The sequence below is a fragment of the Salvelinus fontinalis genome, chromosome 14, assembly GCF_029448725.1.
Source record: "Salvelinus fontinalis isolate EN_2023a chromosome 14, ASM2944872v1, whole genome shotgun sequence".
Taxonomy (NCBI): Eukaryota; Metazoa; Chordata; class Actinopteri; order Salmoniformes; family Salmonidae; genus Salvelinus; species Salvelinus fontinalis.
The window spans coordinates 574533-588887 of record NC_074678.1 but is presented as its reverse complement, the minus strand read 5'-3'; the positions used below and the strand labels follow the sequence as shown (position 1 = coordinate 588887).

The 14355-nt window shown below is 45.6% G+C and overlaps 1 protein-coding gene across 2 annotated transcripts in view; it reads right to left on the bottom strand.

Moving 5' to 3' along the window:
* Window positions 1-14355, bottom strand: part of hmcn1 (hemicentin 1) — a 241162-nt gene that overhangs the window by 16523 nt on the left and 210284 nt on the right. For both annotated transcript variants that reach the window (XM_055943694.1, XM_055943695.1), the window contains exons 77-89: window positions 9464-9571; window positions 8971-9108; window positions 8704-8838; window positions 6857-7126; window positions 6448-6638; window positions 6098-6311; window positions 5694-5828; window positions 5251-5441; window positions 3210-3291; window positions 2733-3002; window positions 1673-1843; window positions 1405-1575; window positions 1089-1259 (exon numbers count right to left, since the gene is read on the bottom strand). In XM_055943694.1, the coding sequence (XP_055799669.1) occupies window positions 1089-1259; window positions 1405-1575; window positions 1673-1843; window positions 2733-3002; window positions 3210-3291; window positions 5251-5441; window positions 5694-5828; window positions 6098-6311; window positions 6448-6638; window positions 6857-7126; window positions 8704-8838; window positions 8971-9108; window positions 9464-9571 (2247 nt within the window). The remainder of the gene's footprint in view (window positions 1-1088; window positions 1260-1404; window positions 1576-1672; window positions 1844-2732; window positions 3003-3209; window positions 3292-5250; window positions 5442-5693; window positions 5829-6097; window positions 6312-6447; window positions 6639-6856; window positions 7127-8703; window positions 8839-8970; window positions 9109-9463; window positions 9572-14355) is intronic.

The window sequence follows — 14355 nt, the reverse complement described above, 5'->3', positions numbered from 1 at the left end:
GTGTCTTAGTTTCCAAACCATTTACCAGGACAGTGTCTTAGTTCCCAAACCATTTACCAGGATCAATGCAACTCACTGTCTTAGTTCCCAAACCATTTACCAGGACAGTGTCTTAGTTGCCAAACCATTTACCAGGACAGTGTCTTAGTTGCCAAACCATTTACCAGGACAGTGTCTTAGTTCCCAAACCATTTACCAGGACAGTGTCTTAGTTTCCAAACCATTTACCAGGACAGTGTCTTAGTTTCCAAACCATTTACCAGGACAGTGTCTTAGTTCCCAAACCATTTACCAGGACAGTGTCTAAGTTGCCAAACCATTTACCAGGACAGTGTCTTAGTTTCCAAACCATTTACCAGGACAGTGTCTTAGTTCCCAAACCATTTAACAGCACAGTGTCTTAGTTTCAAACCATTTACCAGGACAGTGTCTTAGTTCCCAAACCATTTACCAGGACAGTGTCTTAGTTTCCAAACCATTTACCAGGACAGTGTCTTAGTTCCCAAACCATTTACCAGGACAGTGTCTTAGTTTCCAAACCATTTACCAGGACAGTGTCTTAGTTCCCAAACCATTTACCAGGACAGTGTCTTAGTTCCCAAACCATTTACCAGGACAGTGTCTTAGTTTCAAACCATTTACCAGGACAGTGTCTTAGTTCCCAAACCATTTACCAGGACAGTGTCTAAATTCCCAAACCATGTACCTCAACAGTGTCTAAGTTGCCAAACCATTTACCAGGACAGTGTCTAAGTTCCCAAACCATTTACCTCAACAGTGTCTAAGTTGCCAAACCATTTACCAGGACAGTGTCTAAGTTGCCAAACCATTTACCTCAACAGTGTCTAAGTTGCCAAACCATTTACCAGGACAGTGTTTTAGTTCAAACCATTTACCAGGACAGTGTCTTAGTTCCCAAACCATTTACCAGGACAGTGTCTTAGTTGCCAAACCATTTACCAGGACAGTGTCTTAGTTGCCAAACCATTTACCAGGACAGTGTCTAAGTTCCCAAACCATTTACCAGGACAGTGTCTTAGTTTCCAAACCATTTACCAGGACAGTGTCTAAGTTCCCAAACCATTTACCAGGACAGTGTCTCTCCTTGCAGAGTTGTGTCTGTGTGTCGGGGCCCTCACACGGTGGCCCGTGGAATGAGGAAGGGGGGTTGTTACACAGACGCACTCTGGTCTGCATTCCTTTACCACACGTCTCACTGCATGAGCTCCATGGCAACCACGCCCCCCAGTTACCTGCCACTGGGATAAGATAATCAATATGATCAGTGCTTGACCAATCAGAATCTTTAATAATCTCTGATTCTATTGATTCTATCATTCTATGGTTGTTTGTCCAATGAGTGGAATGTACAGGAGTAGAGTGCTTGCCATGACCAGTACTCACCAGGGCAGGGCCTGATGCTACACATGATGGCCTCCACTGCCTTGCCCTCACAGGGTCTGCCCCCATGCTGCACGGAGGGGTTGGTGCAGGTGCGCACCCTGGTCCTGTTGCCCTGGCCACAGGTACGAGAACACTCTTCCCACGACGACCACTCTGACCAGTTACCATTCACTGGATGGACAGACACACAGGATACAGAGAGTAACACACACACGTGCACACATACACACACACACACACTCACTCACACACACGTGACTGGACTGACCTGGACAGGGCTTGCCCTGGCAGCTGCGTGTCTCTGTGTCTGAATTGGTACAGTGGCGACCCCCGTTGGCAGGCAGGGGGTTGTTACACTGCCTCAGCCTCCGCTGGGTCCCGACACCACAGGACACACTGCAGGGGCCCCACTCCATCCACTCTGAGAACCCTCCGTGCACTGGGACAGGGCCACAGAGACAGGGTTAGACATAGTCAATCATACTGTGTGCATCCCAGATAGCACCATATTCCCTCAAATAGCACTCTATTCCCTCAAATAGCACCCTATTCCCTCAAATAGCACCCTATTCCCTCAAATAGCACCCTATTCCCTCAAATAGCACTCTATTCCCTCAAATAGCACGCTATTCCCTCAAATAGCACCCTATTCTCAATTTACCACACTCCTTTTTACCAGAGCCCTATGAAGCATGAGATCTGACTTCAGTATTCTTGTGGACTGGAGTACAGATATCAAAGCTATTTTGCTGTGCATTCTGGTATTTTAGCATAACCAGAGAGATAGACTGAAAACCTTTTTATAATCCAGTGTTTCTTAATCTATGGGTCGGGACCCAAAGAGGGCCCTGGGCAGGTGAGAGGTGGGTCGCGAGTTATGAAAATAAGCATTATTTTATTTTCTTAAAAAAAATACTTTTTACCTCTTTTTTAAAATACTTTCCCCCCCCCCCCCCCCCCCAATTTCGTGATATTCAATTGGTAGTTACAGTCTTGTCCCATCTCTGCAACTCCCGTATGGACCCGGGAGAGGCGAAGGCCGAGAGCCATGCGTCCTCCGAAACACGACCCTGCCAAGCCTCACTGCTTCTTGACACACTGCTCGCTTAACCCGGAAGCCAGCCGCACCAATGTGTCGGAGGAAATCGATCGAACCCGTTTTTGTAGTGACACCTCAAGCACTGCGATGCAGTGCCTTAGACCACTGCGCCACTCGGGAGGCACAAAATACGCAGTCTTTAATCACACACTATAACTATAAGTTTAAGAACCCCCAGGAAACCTCCCCACAAAAGGTTGTGTTGACGTACAGTAGATAGCTAACTCACCTCTGACAGTGAGAGTGACTCTGACCAGCACAGAACCCAGGAGGTTCCTGGCCACACACTGGTACTCGGCCGTGTCCTCCTTCTGGGCGCTGGTCAGCCTCAGAGAGCCGTTGGACAGGGTGGTGAAGCGCTCGTTGCCCAGGAGAGGGCTCCCCTGGCGGGACCACTCGATGACAGGAGTGGGCTCCCCTTCCGCCCGGCAGTTCAGTAGCACCGTGGTACCAGCGTCTACCACCGTCTCTATCGGCTCTACTGTGATAGAGGGAGAGCCTGGTGGAGTACAGGGAGACAGAACGTATTAGCATAACACATGAACTTTACTGGAATCTTTTTAACATCTATGTGTATCTTCTCTCAGAAAACTACACGGGTGGAGGGAGAACCTGACAGAGGAGAGGTGGGGCATTACGGCATAGAACTGAATAGGATTACCATAAAGGATAACTATTTAGTTTAGTTCATCTACTGTATACTCACTCTGCAGGGTGAGAGTGACACTCTTCTCCACCACCCCAGCATCGTTGGTGGCCACACACATATAGTTCCCTGTATCTTCATTCTGAGGAGACACAACAACAGTTAGCACTATCAACAAGATTCATCTAGACAAGAACAGACTACAATGAATGTTCTGGAGAGAAGTATAGGGTGGTACACAATTGGCCCAGCATCATCCGGGTTTGGCCGGGGTAGGTCGTCATTGTAAATAAGAATTTGTTCTTAACTGACTATAAATAGATATACTAGATATGTGAACTCTGTAATAGTGCTGTACCGCAGTGTTGTAGATATAGATATACTAGATATGTGAACTCTGTAATAGTGCTGTACCACAGTGTTGTAGATATAGATATACTAGATATGTGAACTCTGTAATAGTGCTGTACCACAGTGTTGTAGATATAGATATACTAGATATGTGAACTCTGTAATAGTGCTGTACCGCAGTGTTGTAGATATAGATATACTAGATATGTGAACTCTGTAATAGTGCTGTACCACAGTGTTGTAGATTTAGATATACTAGATATGTGAACTCTGTAATAGTGCTGTACCACAGTGTTGTAGATATAGATATACTAGACACAGTGTGTGAACTCTGTAATAGTGCTGTACCACAGTGTTGTAGATATAGATATACTAGATATGTGAACTCTGTAATAGTGCTGTACCACAGTGTTGTAGATATAGATATACTAGATATGTGAACTCTGTAATAGTGCTGTACCGCAGTGTTGTAGATATAGATATACTAGATATGTGAACTCTGTAATAGTGCTGTACCACAGTGTTGTAGATTTAGATATACTAGATATGTGAACTCTGTAATAGTGCTGTACCACAGTGTTGTAGATATAGATATACTAGACACAGTGTGTGAACTCTGTAATAGTGCTGTACCACAGTGTTGTAGATATAGATATACTAGATATGTGAACTCTGTAATAGTGCTGTACCACAGTGTTGTAGATTTAGATATACTAGATATGTGAACTCTGTAATAGTGCTGTACCACAGTGTTGTAGATTTAGATATACTAGATATGTGAACTCTGTAATAGCGCTGTACCACAGTGTTGTAGATATAGATATACTAGATATGTGAACTCTGTAATAGTGCTGTACCGCAGTGTTGTAGATATAGATATACTAGACACAGTGTGTGAACTCTGTAATAGTGCTGTACCACAGTGTTATAGATATACTAGATATGTGAACTCTGTAATAGTGCTGTACCACAGTGTTGTAGATATAGATATACTAGATATGTGAACTCTGTAATAGTGCTGTACCGCAGTGTTGTAGATATAGATATACTAGATATGTGAACTCTGTAATAGTGCTGTACCACAGTGTTGTAGATTTAGATATACTAGATATGTGAACTCTGTAATAGTGCTGTACCACAGTGTTGTAGATATAGATATACTAGATATGTGAACTCTGTAATAGTGCTGTACCACAGTGTTGTAGATTTAGATATACTAGATATGTGAACTCTGTAATAGTGCTGTACCGCAGTGTTGTAGATATAGATATACTAGATATGTGAACTCTGTAATAGTGCTGTACCACAGTGTTGTAGATTTAGATATACTAGACACAGTGTGTGAACTCTGTAATAGTGCTGTACCACAGTGTTGTAGATTTAGATATACTAGATATGTGAACTCTGTAATAGTGCTGTACCACAGTGTTGTAGATATAGATATACTAGATATGTGAACTCTGTAATAGTGCTGTACCACAGTGTTGTAGATATAGATATACTAGATATGTGAACTCTGTAATAGTGCTGTACCACAGTGTTGTAGATATAGATATACTAGATATGTGAACTCTGTAATAGTGCTGTACCGCAGTGTTGTAGATATAGATATGCTAGGTATGTGAACACTGTAATAGCGCTGTACCACAGTGTTGTAGATATACTAGATATGTGAACTCTAATAGTGCTGTACCACAGTGTTGTAGATATAGATATAGTAGACATAAACTCTTTAATAACAGTGTCGTACCACGGTGCCGTAGATGGCCAGAGAACCGTTGTCCAGCTGGTGGATACGGTTGCTGATCTGGATGTTGACACCCTTCTTGCTCCACTGGATGGTGGGCAGGGGGTCTCCTCGTACCTCACAGTTTAGGATGGCATTACCCCCCAGGTGCTCGATTCGGTTGGAGTGGAAGTCTCCGTCGATGATCGGGGGCTCTGGACACAATAACAGGGCAGGGTTTCATTCAACCACATTCAGCTGTTACACAGGAGCTGGACAAAAAAAGAAGAGCTACTAAGAAGAGAAAATAAGTGCTAGGTCACTGTTTTCTGCTCACAAACAGTAGTATTTTAATAAAGCTCTTGATACAAATACAACATTTTGACCGACATGGTAAACTGTGGGCTAATTAGGCCCAGTACTGACACAGGAAGGCCATATTATGGAAACAGGAAGGGATGTCACACCTTTGACGTAGACAAAGCCCAGGGACTTGATGGTTCCTACACTGTTCTCAGCAATGCAGGAGTAGGTTCCCGAGTTGTCTTTGGTAACCCGCTCGATGACCAGCTCACTGTGTCCATTCACATGGTCATAGTGAGCTACAGGGATAGATTAGAGAGAGAGATACCACCCTTAAATATTATCAACAGATCCAGTAGGAAATATTGGTGCTTAGGAAAAACTACAAGAATAGCAGACTGAATTTCAATTATAAGTCCAAAAGATATATGTCAAATATTTAATGTACAGAAAGAGTTGGCAGTTTCTCTTCTTTCTAAGCAGAGTGGGGGATGGTGAGGGATTGGGGGATGGTGAGGGAGTGGGGGATGGTGAGGGAGTGGGGGATGGTGAGGGGGGCGGGGCATACCTGGGATGATGATGTTGTTGAAGGCCCAGGTGATTTTAGGAGGGGGGATGCCGGTGACCCCACAGGCCATTAGTAGGCGCTCTCCCTTGTTGAGGGCCATGTCTGCCAGCAGCTCAGTGAAGGCAGGGTGGGTGTGGACGGACAAACTGACCGTCCAGCTGTCCTGACCTACTGTGTTGGTGGCCACACAGGTGTAGCTGCCCTCATCATCAGGCTGGGGAGGGGAAAGAAGGGGGAGAGAGAGAGAGAGAGACTGAATTTGTTCAGAAGTTAGCTGACAATTCTGTTCGTTACGCTCTTCCATCCATTATGTGACTCCTAAGCCCTGGTTGTCTACTATGATCCCTTACCTGAGCGATGTCGATGACCAGCTCCCCAGAAGGCAGGATGGTGTACTCTCCAGAGGTGTCGCTCAGGGGGGACCCCTCCTTCTCCCAGGACAGGGTGGGCTGGGGGACCCCTTCTGCCACGCACGCTATCTGGGCCTGGCTGTTCTCCACCACAGACACCTCCGACTCCCCTCTACGGATAGAGGGAGGGACTGGAGGAAGGGAGTGAAGGAGGGGAGAATTTCCCATATTACATTTTGCACAGGAACTGGACAAAAATAGGAGCCACTAAATCAACTTGTTTTTACTGCGTTAGACCGCTGAGCTAGAGCTAAAGCTAAGGCATTAGCGTGGGAATCTAATGAAAGTCCTTCGCTGCATATATCACTAGCGAATGGCCAGTCCCATCATTCCTAGCATGATGACTCACTCTGTACAGTTAGGCTCATCTCCAGACTGCTGGTGCCAGCTGCGTTAGCTGCTGTGCAGGTGTATCGACCCGTGTCCCCGGGCTGGCCGAATGCTATCTGCAGAGACCCTGAGCTCAGGACCCGCTGGCGCACAGACTCGCTGAGAGGCTGCCCGTCTTTATGCCAGGCCATGGAGGGTGAGGGAGAGCCTTCAGCCTGGCACAGCATGGTGACAGAGGAGTCCAGGGGCACCAGGTAACTCTGGGTCTGGGAGCTGATCACTGGAGGGACTAGGGGAAGGAGGCATGGAGGTTAAAGGTAGGAGGGGATATTGCTACCTATGGAGATACGTATACTGTGGAATGCAGTGTTTGGTTTTCGCCAGACATAATGGGACCCATCTCATCCAAAAAGTTGACTCAAGTTTGCCATAAAGCACTCGGAAGCACCTGGATGATCAAGGCTCTTCAGAGAATGCTCTATGGACAGATGAGTAAAAAAAAAACGAAAACATAACACTGCATTCCACAGTAAGACTCTTATACCAATGGTCAATCATGGTGGTGGCAGTGTGATGGTTTGGGGATGCTTTGCTGCCTCAGGACCTGGACGACTTGCCCTAATAGAAAGAACCATGAATCCTGCTCTATATCAGATAATTCTACAGGAGAATGTCAGGCCATCCGTCTGTGAGCTGGAGCTGAAGAGTAGCTAGGTCATGCAGCAAGACAATAATACAAAACACACAAAGTCTAAATGAAAATTGTTAAAAAGCAAAAAATGTGAAGTTTTGGAATGGCCTAGTCAAAGTCCAGACCTAATCCCAATTGAGATGTTGTGGCAGGACTTGAAACAAGCAGTTCAGGCTTGAAACCCACAAATGTCGCTGAGTTAAAGCAGTTCTGCATGGAAGAGTGGGCAAACATTTCTCCACAGCGATGTGAGAGACTGATCAACAACTACAGGAAGTGTTTGGTTGGAGTCATTGCAGCTAAAGGGGGCACAACCAGTTATTAAGTGTAAAGGGGCAATTACTTTTTCACACAGGTGCATGAGGTGTTGCATAACCTTGTTCATGAAATTAGTATGTAATTGTTGTGTTATTTGTTCACTCAGGTTCCCTTTATCTAATATTATACTTTGGTTAAAGATATGATAACATTTAGTATTAAAAAAATATGCAGAAGTAGAGAAAATTAGAAGGGGGCAAATACTTTTTCACGGCAATGTATGACATAAACTGAGTGTACAAAACATTAAGAACACCTTCTTAATATTGAGTTGCACCCTCAGAACAGCCTCAATTCATTGGGGAATGGACTCTACAAGGTGTCAAAACCGTTCCACAGGGATACTGGCCCATGTTGACTCCAATGCTTCCCACAGTTGTGTCAAGTTGGCTGGATGTCCTTTGGGTGGTGGACCATTCTTGATAGACAAAGGAAACTGTTGAGCATGAAAAACCCAGCAGCATTGCAGTTCTTGACACACTCAAACCAGTGCGCCTAGCACTTACTACCATACCCCGTTCAAAGGCACTTAAATATTTTGTCTTGCCCATTCAACCTCTGAATGGCATACATACACAATCCATGTCTCAATTGTCTCAAGGCTTAAAACTCCTTCTTTAACCTGTCTCCTCCCCTTCATCTACAGTGATTGAAGTGGATTTAACAAGTGACGTCAATAAGGGATCATAGCTTTCACCTGGATTCACCTGGTCAGTCTATGTCATGGAAAGAGCAGGTGTTCATAATGTTTTGTCCACTCAGTGTATAACACTGTAGGAAAATGAATTAAGAAGAAAAACGGGAATGAAGGTGAACATTTCATGAGAATAGTAAGGTGGTGATAGTTTTTGTCCCACCTTGTACTCTGAGTTTGGTCTTGCCCAGAGCGGTGCCAGCAGGGTTCTGGGCCACACACATATATGTTCCTGAGTCTAGCACAGCAGCCCTGGAGATCTGCAGCCCACCGCTAGGCAGCACGGTGAAGACACCTCCTAGTGGGAGAGAAGCAGGGTTTGCAACAATATAAAACAGACACAAACAGACAAGGTCAAACTAGGACACAGATAGACAGGCAGAAAGACAGACAGACAGAAAGACAAGCAGACACAGTGCTGCCAGCCTACCGGTGCTGGGGATGTTGATGCCCTCTTTCTGCCAGGTGATGGTGGGAAGAGGGGAGCCAGTAGCTCTGCAGGGGAGGGTGATGGGGTTGTTAACAATCACATCCATAGTGGAGGGGTGGACCCGGATCACTGGCACCTCTGGAGAGAGACAGAGACAGAGAGAGACAGAGCGAGAGCGAGAGCGAGAGCGAGAGCGAGAGCGAGAGCGAGAGAGAGAGAGAGAGAGAGAGAGAGGCAGAGAGAGAGAGAGGCAGAGAGAGAGAGAGACAGAGCGAGAGAGAGAGAGAGAGAGAGAGAGAGAGAGAGAGAGAGAGAGAGGCAGAGAGAGAGAGAGAGAAAGAGACAGAGAGACAGACAGAGAGAGAATGAAAGAAAAAGGGAATGAAAGAGGAACCACAGAAACAATAACTTTGTTTGTTCCATAGCTGTGTGTCAGAAAAAACAAATACATCTCTATAAAGGCTTTGCGGACTTGGTGACAACATGTCCCTACCCTGTACAGTGAGCTGGACATGGCGATGGGCGGAGCCTGCAGCGTTCTTGGCCACACAGGAATAACGACCAGAGTGACTCAGCTCAGAAGACGTGATCTCTACTGCACCTAGAGTGGACACACATCACATGGACCACAGATCGAAGAATTGAACTATAACACAGTGGTCATGAATACCCTTAGTGTGGCCACTGTACTGTAGTGAATTTGAGGACTAGTCCAACCGGGACTTAAATCCTGGTCAACACCTGACAGATAAATTGCCACGTCTGATTCACAAATGTCAGACTATGGGCCCTGGTCAAAAATAGTGCACTACATAGGAAGTAGGAAGCCATTTTGTGACACTTCCCACCTCTATAGAGCTCCCAGTAGTAATAACAGAACCCAGCTCCCAGTAGTAATAACAGAACCCAGCTCCCAGTAGTAATAACAGAACCCAGCTCCCAGTAGTAATAACAGAACCCAGCTCCCATAGTAATAACAGAACCCAGCTCCCAGTAGTAATAACAGAACCCAGCTCCCAGTAGTAATAACAGAACCCAGCTCCCAGTAGTTATAACAGAACCCAGCTCCCAGTAGTTATAACAGAACCCAGCTCCCAGTAGTAAAAACAGAACCCAGCTCCCAGTAGTTATAACAGAACCCAGCTCCCAGTAGTAATAACAGAACCCAGCTCCCAGTAGTAATAACAGAACCCAGCTCCCAGTAGTTATAACAGAACCCAGCTCCCAGTAGTAACAACAGAACCCAGCTCCCAGTAGTAATAACAGAACCCAGCTCCCAGTAGTAATAACAGAACCCAGCTCCCAGTAGTAATAAAAGAACCCACCTCCCAGTAGTAATAACAGAACCCACCTCCCAGTAGTAATAACAGAACCCAGCTCCCAGTAGTAATAACAGAACCCAGCTCCCAGTAGTAATAACAGAACCCAGCTCCCATTAGTAATAACAGAACCCAGCTCCCAGTAGTAATAACAGAACCCAGCTCCCAGTAGTAATAACAGAACCCACCTCCCAGTAGTAATAACAGAACCCAGCTCCCAGTAGTTATAACAGAACCCAGCTCCCAGTAGTAATAACAGAACCCAGCTCCCAGTAGTAATAACAGAACCCAGCTCCCAGTAGTAATAACAGAACCCAGCTCCCAGTAGTAATAACAGAACCCAGCTCCCAGTAGTTATAACAGAACCCAGCTCCCAGTAGTAACAACAGAACCCAGCTCCCAGTAGTAATAACAGAACCCAGCTCCCAGTAGTTATAACAGAACCCAGCTCTCAGTAGTAATAACAGAACCCAGCTCCCATTAGTAATAACAGAACCCAGCTCCCAGTAGTAATAACAGAACCCAGCTCCCAGTAGTAATAACTGAACCCAGCTCCCAGTAGTAATAACAGAACCCAGCTCCCAGTAGTAATAACAGAACCCAGCTCCCAGTAGTAATAACAGAACCCAGCTCCCAGTAGTAATAACAGAACCAAGCTCCCAGTAGTAATAACAGAACCCAGCTCCCAGTATTAATAACAGAACCCAGCTCCCAGTAGTAATAACAGAACCCACCTCCCAGTAGTAATAACAGAACCCAACTCCCAGTAGTAATAACAGAACCCACCTCCCAGTAGTAATAACAGAACCCAGCTCCCAGTATTAATAACAGAACCCAGCTCCCAGTAGTAATAACAGAACCCAGCTCCCAGTAGTAATAACAGAACCCAGCTCCCAGTAGTTATAACAGAACCCAGCTCCCAGTAGTAATAACAGAACCCAGCTCCCAGTAGTTATAACAGAACCCAGCTCCCAGTAGTAATAACAGAACCCAGCTCCCAGTAGTAATAACAGAACCCAGCTCCCAGTAGTTATAACAGAACCCAGCTCCCAGTAGTAATAACAGAACCCAGCTCCCAGTAGTAATCACAGAACCCAGCTCCCAGTAGTAATAACAGAACCCAGCTCCCAGTAGTAATAACAGAACCCAGCTCCCAGTAGTAATAACAGAACCCACCTCCCAGTAGTAATAACAGAACCCAGCTCCCAGTAGTTATAACAGAACCCAGCTCCCAGTAGTTATAACAGAACCCACCTCCCAGTAGTAATAACAGAACCCAGCTCCCAGTAGTAATAACAGAACCCAGCTCCCAGTAGTAATAACAGAACCCAGCTCCCAGTAGTAATAACAGAACCCAGCTCCCAGTAGTAATAACAGAACCCAGCTCCCAGTAGTAATAACAGAACCCAGCTCCCAGTAGTTATAACAGAACCCACCACCCAGTAGTAATAACAGAACCCAGCTCCCAGTAGTAATAACAGAACCCAGCTCCCAGTAGTAATAACAGAACCCAGCTCCCAGTAGTAATAACAGAACCCAGCTCCCAGTAGTTATAACAGAACCCAGCCCCCAGTAGTAATAACAGAACCCAGCTCCCAGTAGTTATAACAGAACCCAGCTCCCAGTAGTTATAACAGAACCCACCTCCCAGTAGTAATAACAGAACCCAGCTCCCAGTAGTAATAACAGAACCCAGCTCCCAGTAGTAATAACAGAACCCAGCTCCCAGTAGTAATAACAGAACCCAGCTCCCAGTAGTAATAACAGAACCCAGCTCCCAGTAGTAATAACAGAACCCAGCTCCCAGTAGTTATAACAGAACCCAGCCCCCAGTAGTAATAACAGAACCCAGCTCCCAGTAGTTATAACAGAACCCAGCTCCCAGTAGTTATAACAGAACCCAGCTCCCAGTAGTAATAACAGAACCCAGCTCCCAGTAGTAATAACAGAAGCCAGCTCCCAGTAGTAATAACAGAACCCAGCTCCCAGTAGTAATAACAGAACCCAGCTCCCAGTAGTAATAACATAACCCAGCTCCCAGTAGTAATAACAGAACCCAGCTCCCAGTAGTAATAACAGAACCCAGCTCCCAGTATTAATAACAGAACCCAGTTCCCAGTAGTAATAACAGAACCCAGCTCCCAGTAGTTATAACAAAACCCAGCTCCCAGTAGTAATAACAGAACCCAGCTCCCAGTAGTAATAACAGAACCCACCACCCAGTAGTAATAACAGAACCCAGCTCCCAGTAGTAATAACAGAACCCAGCTCCCAGTAGTAATTACAGAACCCAGCTCCCAGTAGTAATTACAGAACCCAGCTCCCAGTAGTAATAACAGAACCCAGCTCCCAGTAGTAATAACAGAACCCAGCTCCCAGTAGTAATAACAGAACCCAGCTCCCAGTAGTTATAACAGAACCCAGCTCCCAGTAGTAATAACAGAACCCAGCTCCCAGTAGTAATAACAGAACCCAGCTCCCAGTATTTATAACAGAACCCAGCTCCCAGTAGTTATAACAGAACCCAGCTCCCAGTAGTAATAACAGAACCCAGCTCCCAGTAGTAATAACAGAACCCAGCTCCCAGTAGTAATAACAGAACCCAGCTCCCAGTAGTAATAACAGAACCCAGCTCCCAGTAGTAATAACAGAACCCAGCTCCCAGTAGTAATTACAGAACCCAGCTCCCAGTAGTAATAACAGAACCCAGCTCCCAGTAGTAATAACAGAACCCAGCTCCCAGTAGTAATAACAGAACCCAGCTCCCAGTAGTTATAACAGAACCCAGCTCCCAGTAGTAATAACAGAACCCAGCTCCCAGTAGTAATAACAGAACCCAGCTCCCAGTATTTATAACAGAACCCAGCTCCCAGTAGTTATAACAGAACCCAGCTCCCAGTAGTAATAACAGAACCCAGCTCCCAGTAGTAATAACAGAACCCAGCTCCCAGTAGTAATAACAGAACCCAGCTCCCAGTAGTAATAACAGAACCCAGCTCCCAGTAGTAATAACAGAACCCAGCTCCCAGTAGTAATAACAGAACCCAGCTCCCAGTAGTTATAACAGAACCCAGCTCCCAGTAGTAATAACAGAACCCAGCTACCAGTAGTTATAACAGAACCCACCACCCAGTAGTTATAACAGAACCCAGCTCCCAGTAGTTATAACAGAACCCAGCTCCCAGTAGTAATAACAGAACCCACCTCCCAGTAGTTATAACAGAACCCACCACCCAGTAGTAATAACAGAACCCAGCTCCCAGTACTTATAACAGAACCCAGCTCCCAGTAGTAATAACAGAACCCAGCTCCCAGTAGTAATAACAGAACCCAGCTCCCAGTAGTAATAACAGAACCCAGCTCCCATAGTAATAACAGAACCCAGCTCCCATAGTAATAACAGAACCCAGCTCCCATAGTAATAACAGAACCCAGCTCCCATAGTAATAACAGAACCCAGCTCCCATAGTAATAACAGAACCCAGCTCCCATAGTAATAACAGAACCCAGCTCCCAGTAGTTATAACAGAACCCAGCTCCCAGTAGTAATAACAGAACCCAGCTCCCAGTAGTAATAACAGAACCCAGCTCCCAGTAGTAATAACAGAACCCAGCTCCCAGTAGTAATAACAGAACCCAGCTCCCAGTAGTAATAACAGAACCCAGCTCCCAGTAGTAATTACAGAACCCAGCTCCCAGTAGTAATAACAGAACCCAGCTCCCAGTAGTAATAACAGAACCCAGCTCCCAGTAGTAATAACAGAACCCAGCTCCCAGTAGTTATAACAGAACCCAGCTCCCAGTAGTAATAACAGAACCCAGCTCCCAGTAGTAATAACAGAACCCAGCTCCCAGTATTTATAACAGAACCCAGCTCCCAGTAGTTATAACAGAACCCAGCTCCCAGTAGTAATAACAGAACCCAGCTCCCAGTAGTAATAACAGAACCCAGCTCCCAGTAGTAATAACAGAACCCAGCTCCCAGTAGTAATAACAGAACCCAGCTCCCAGTAGTAATAACAGAACCCAGCTCCCAGTAGTAATAACAGAACCCAGCTCCCAGTAG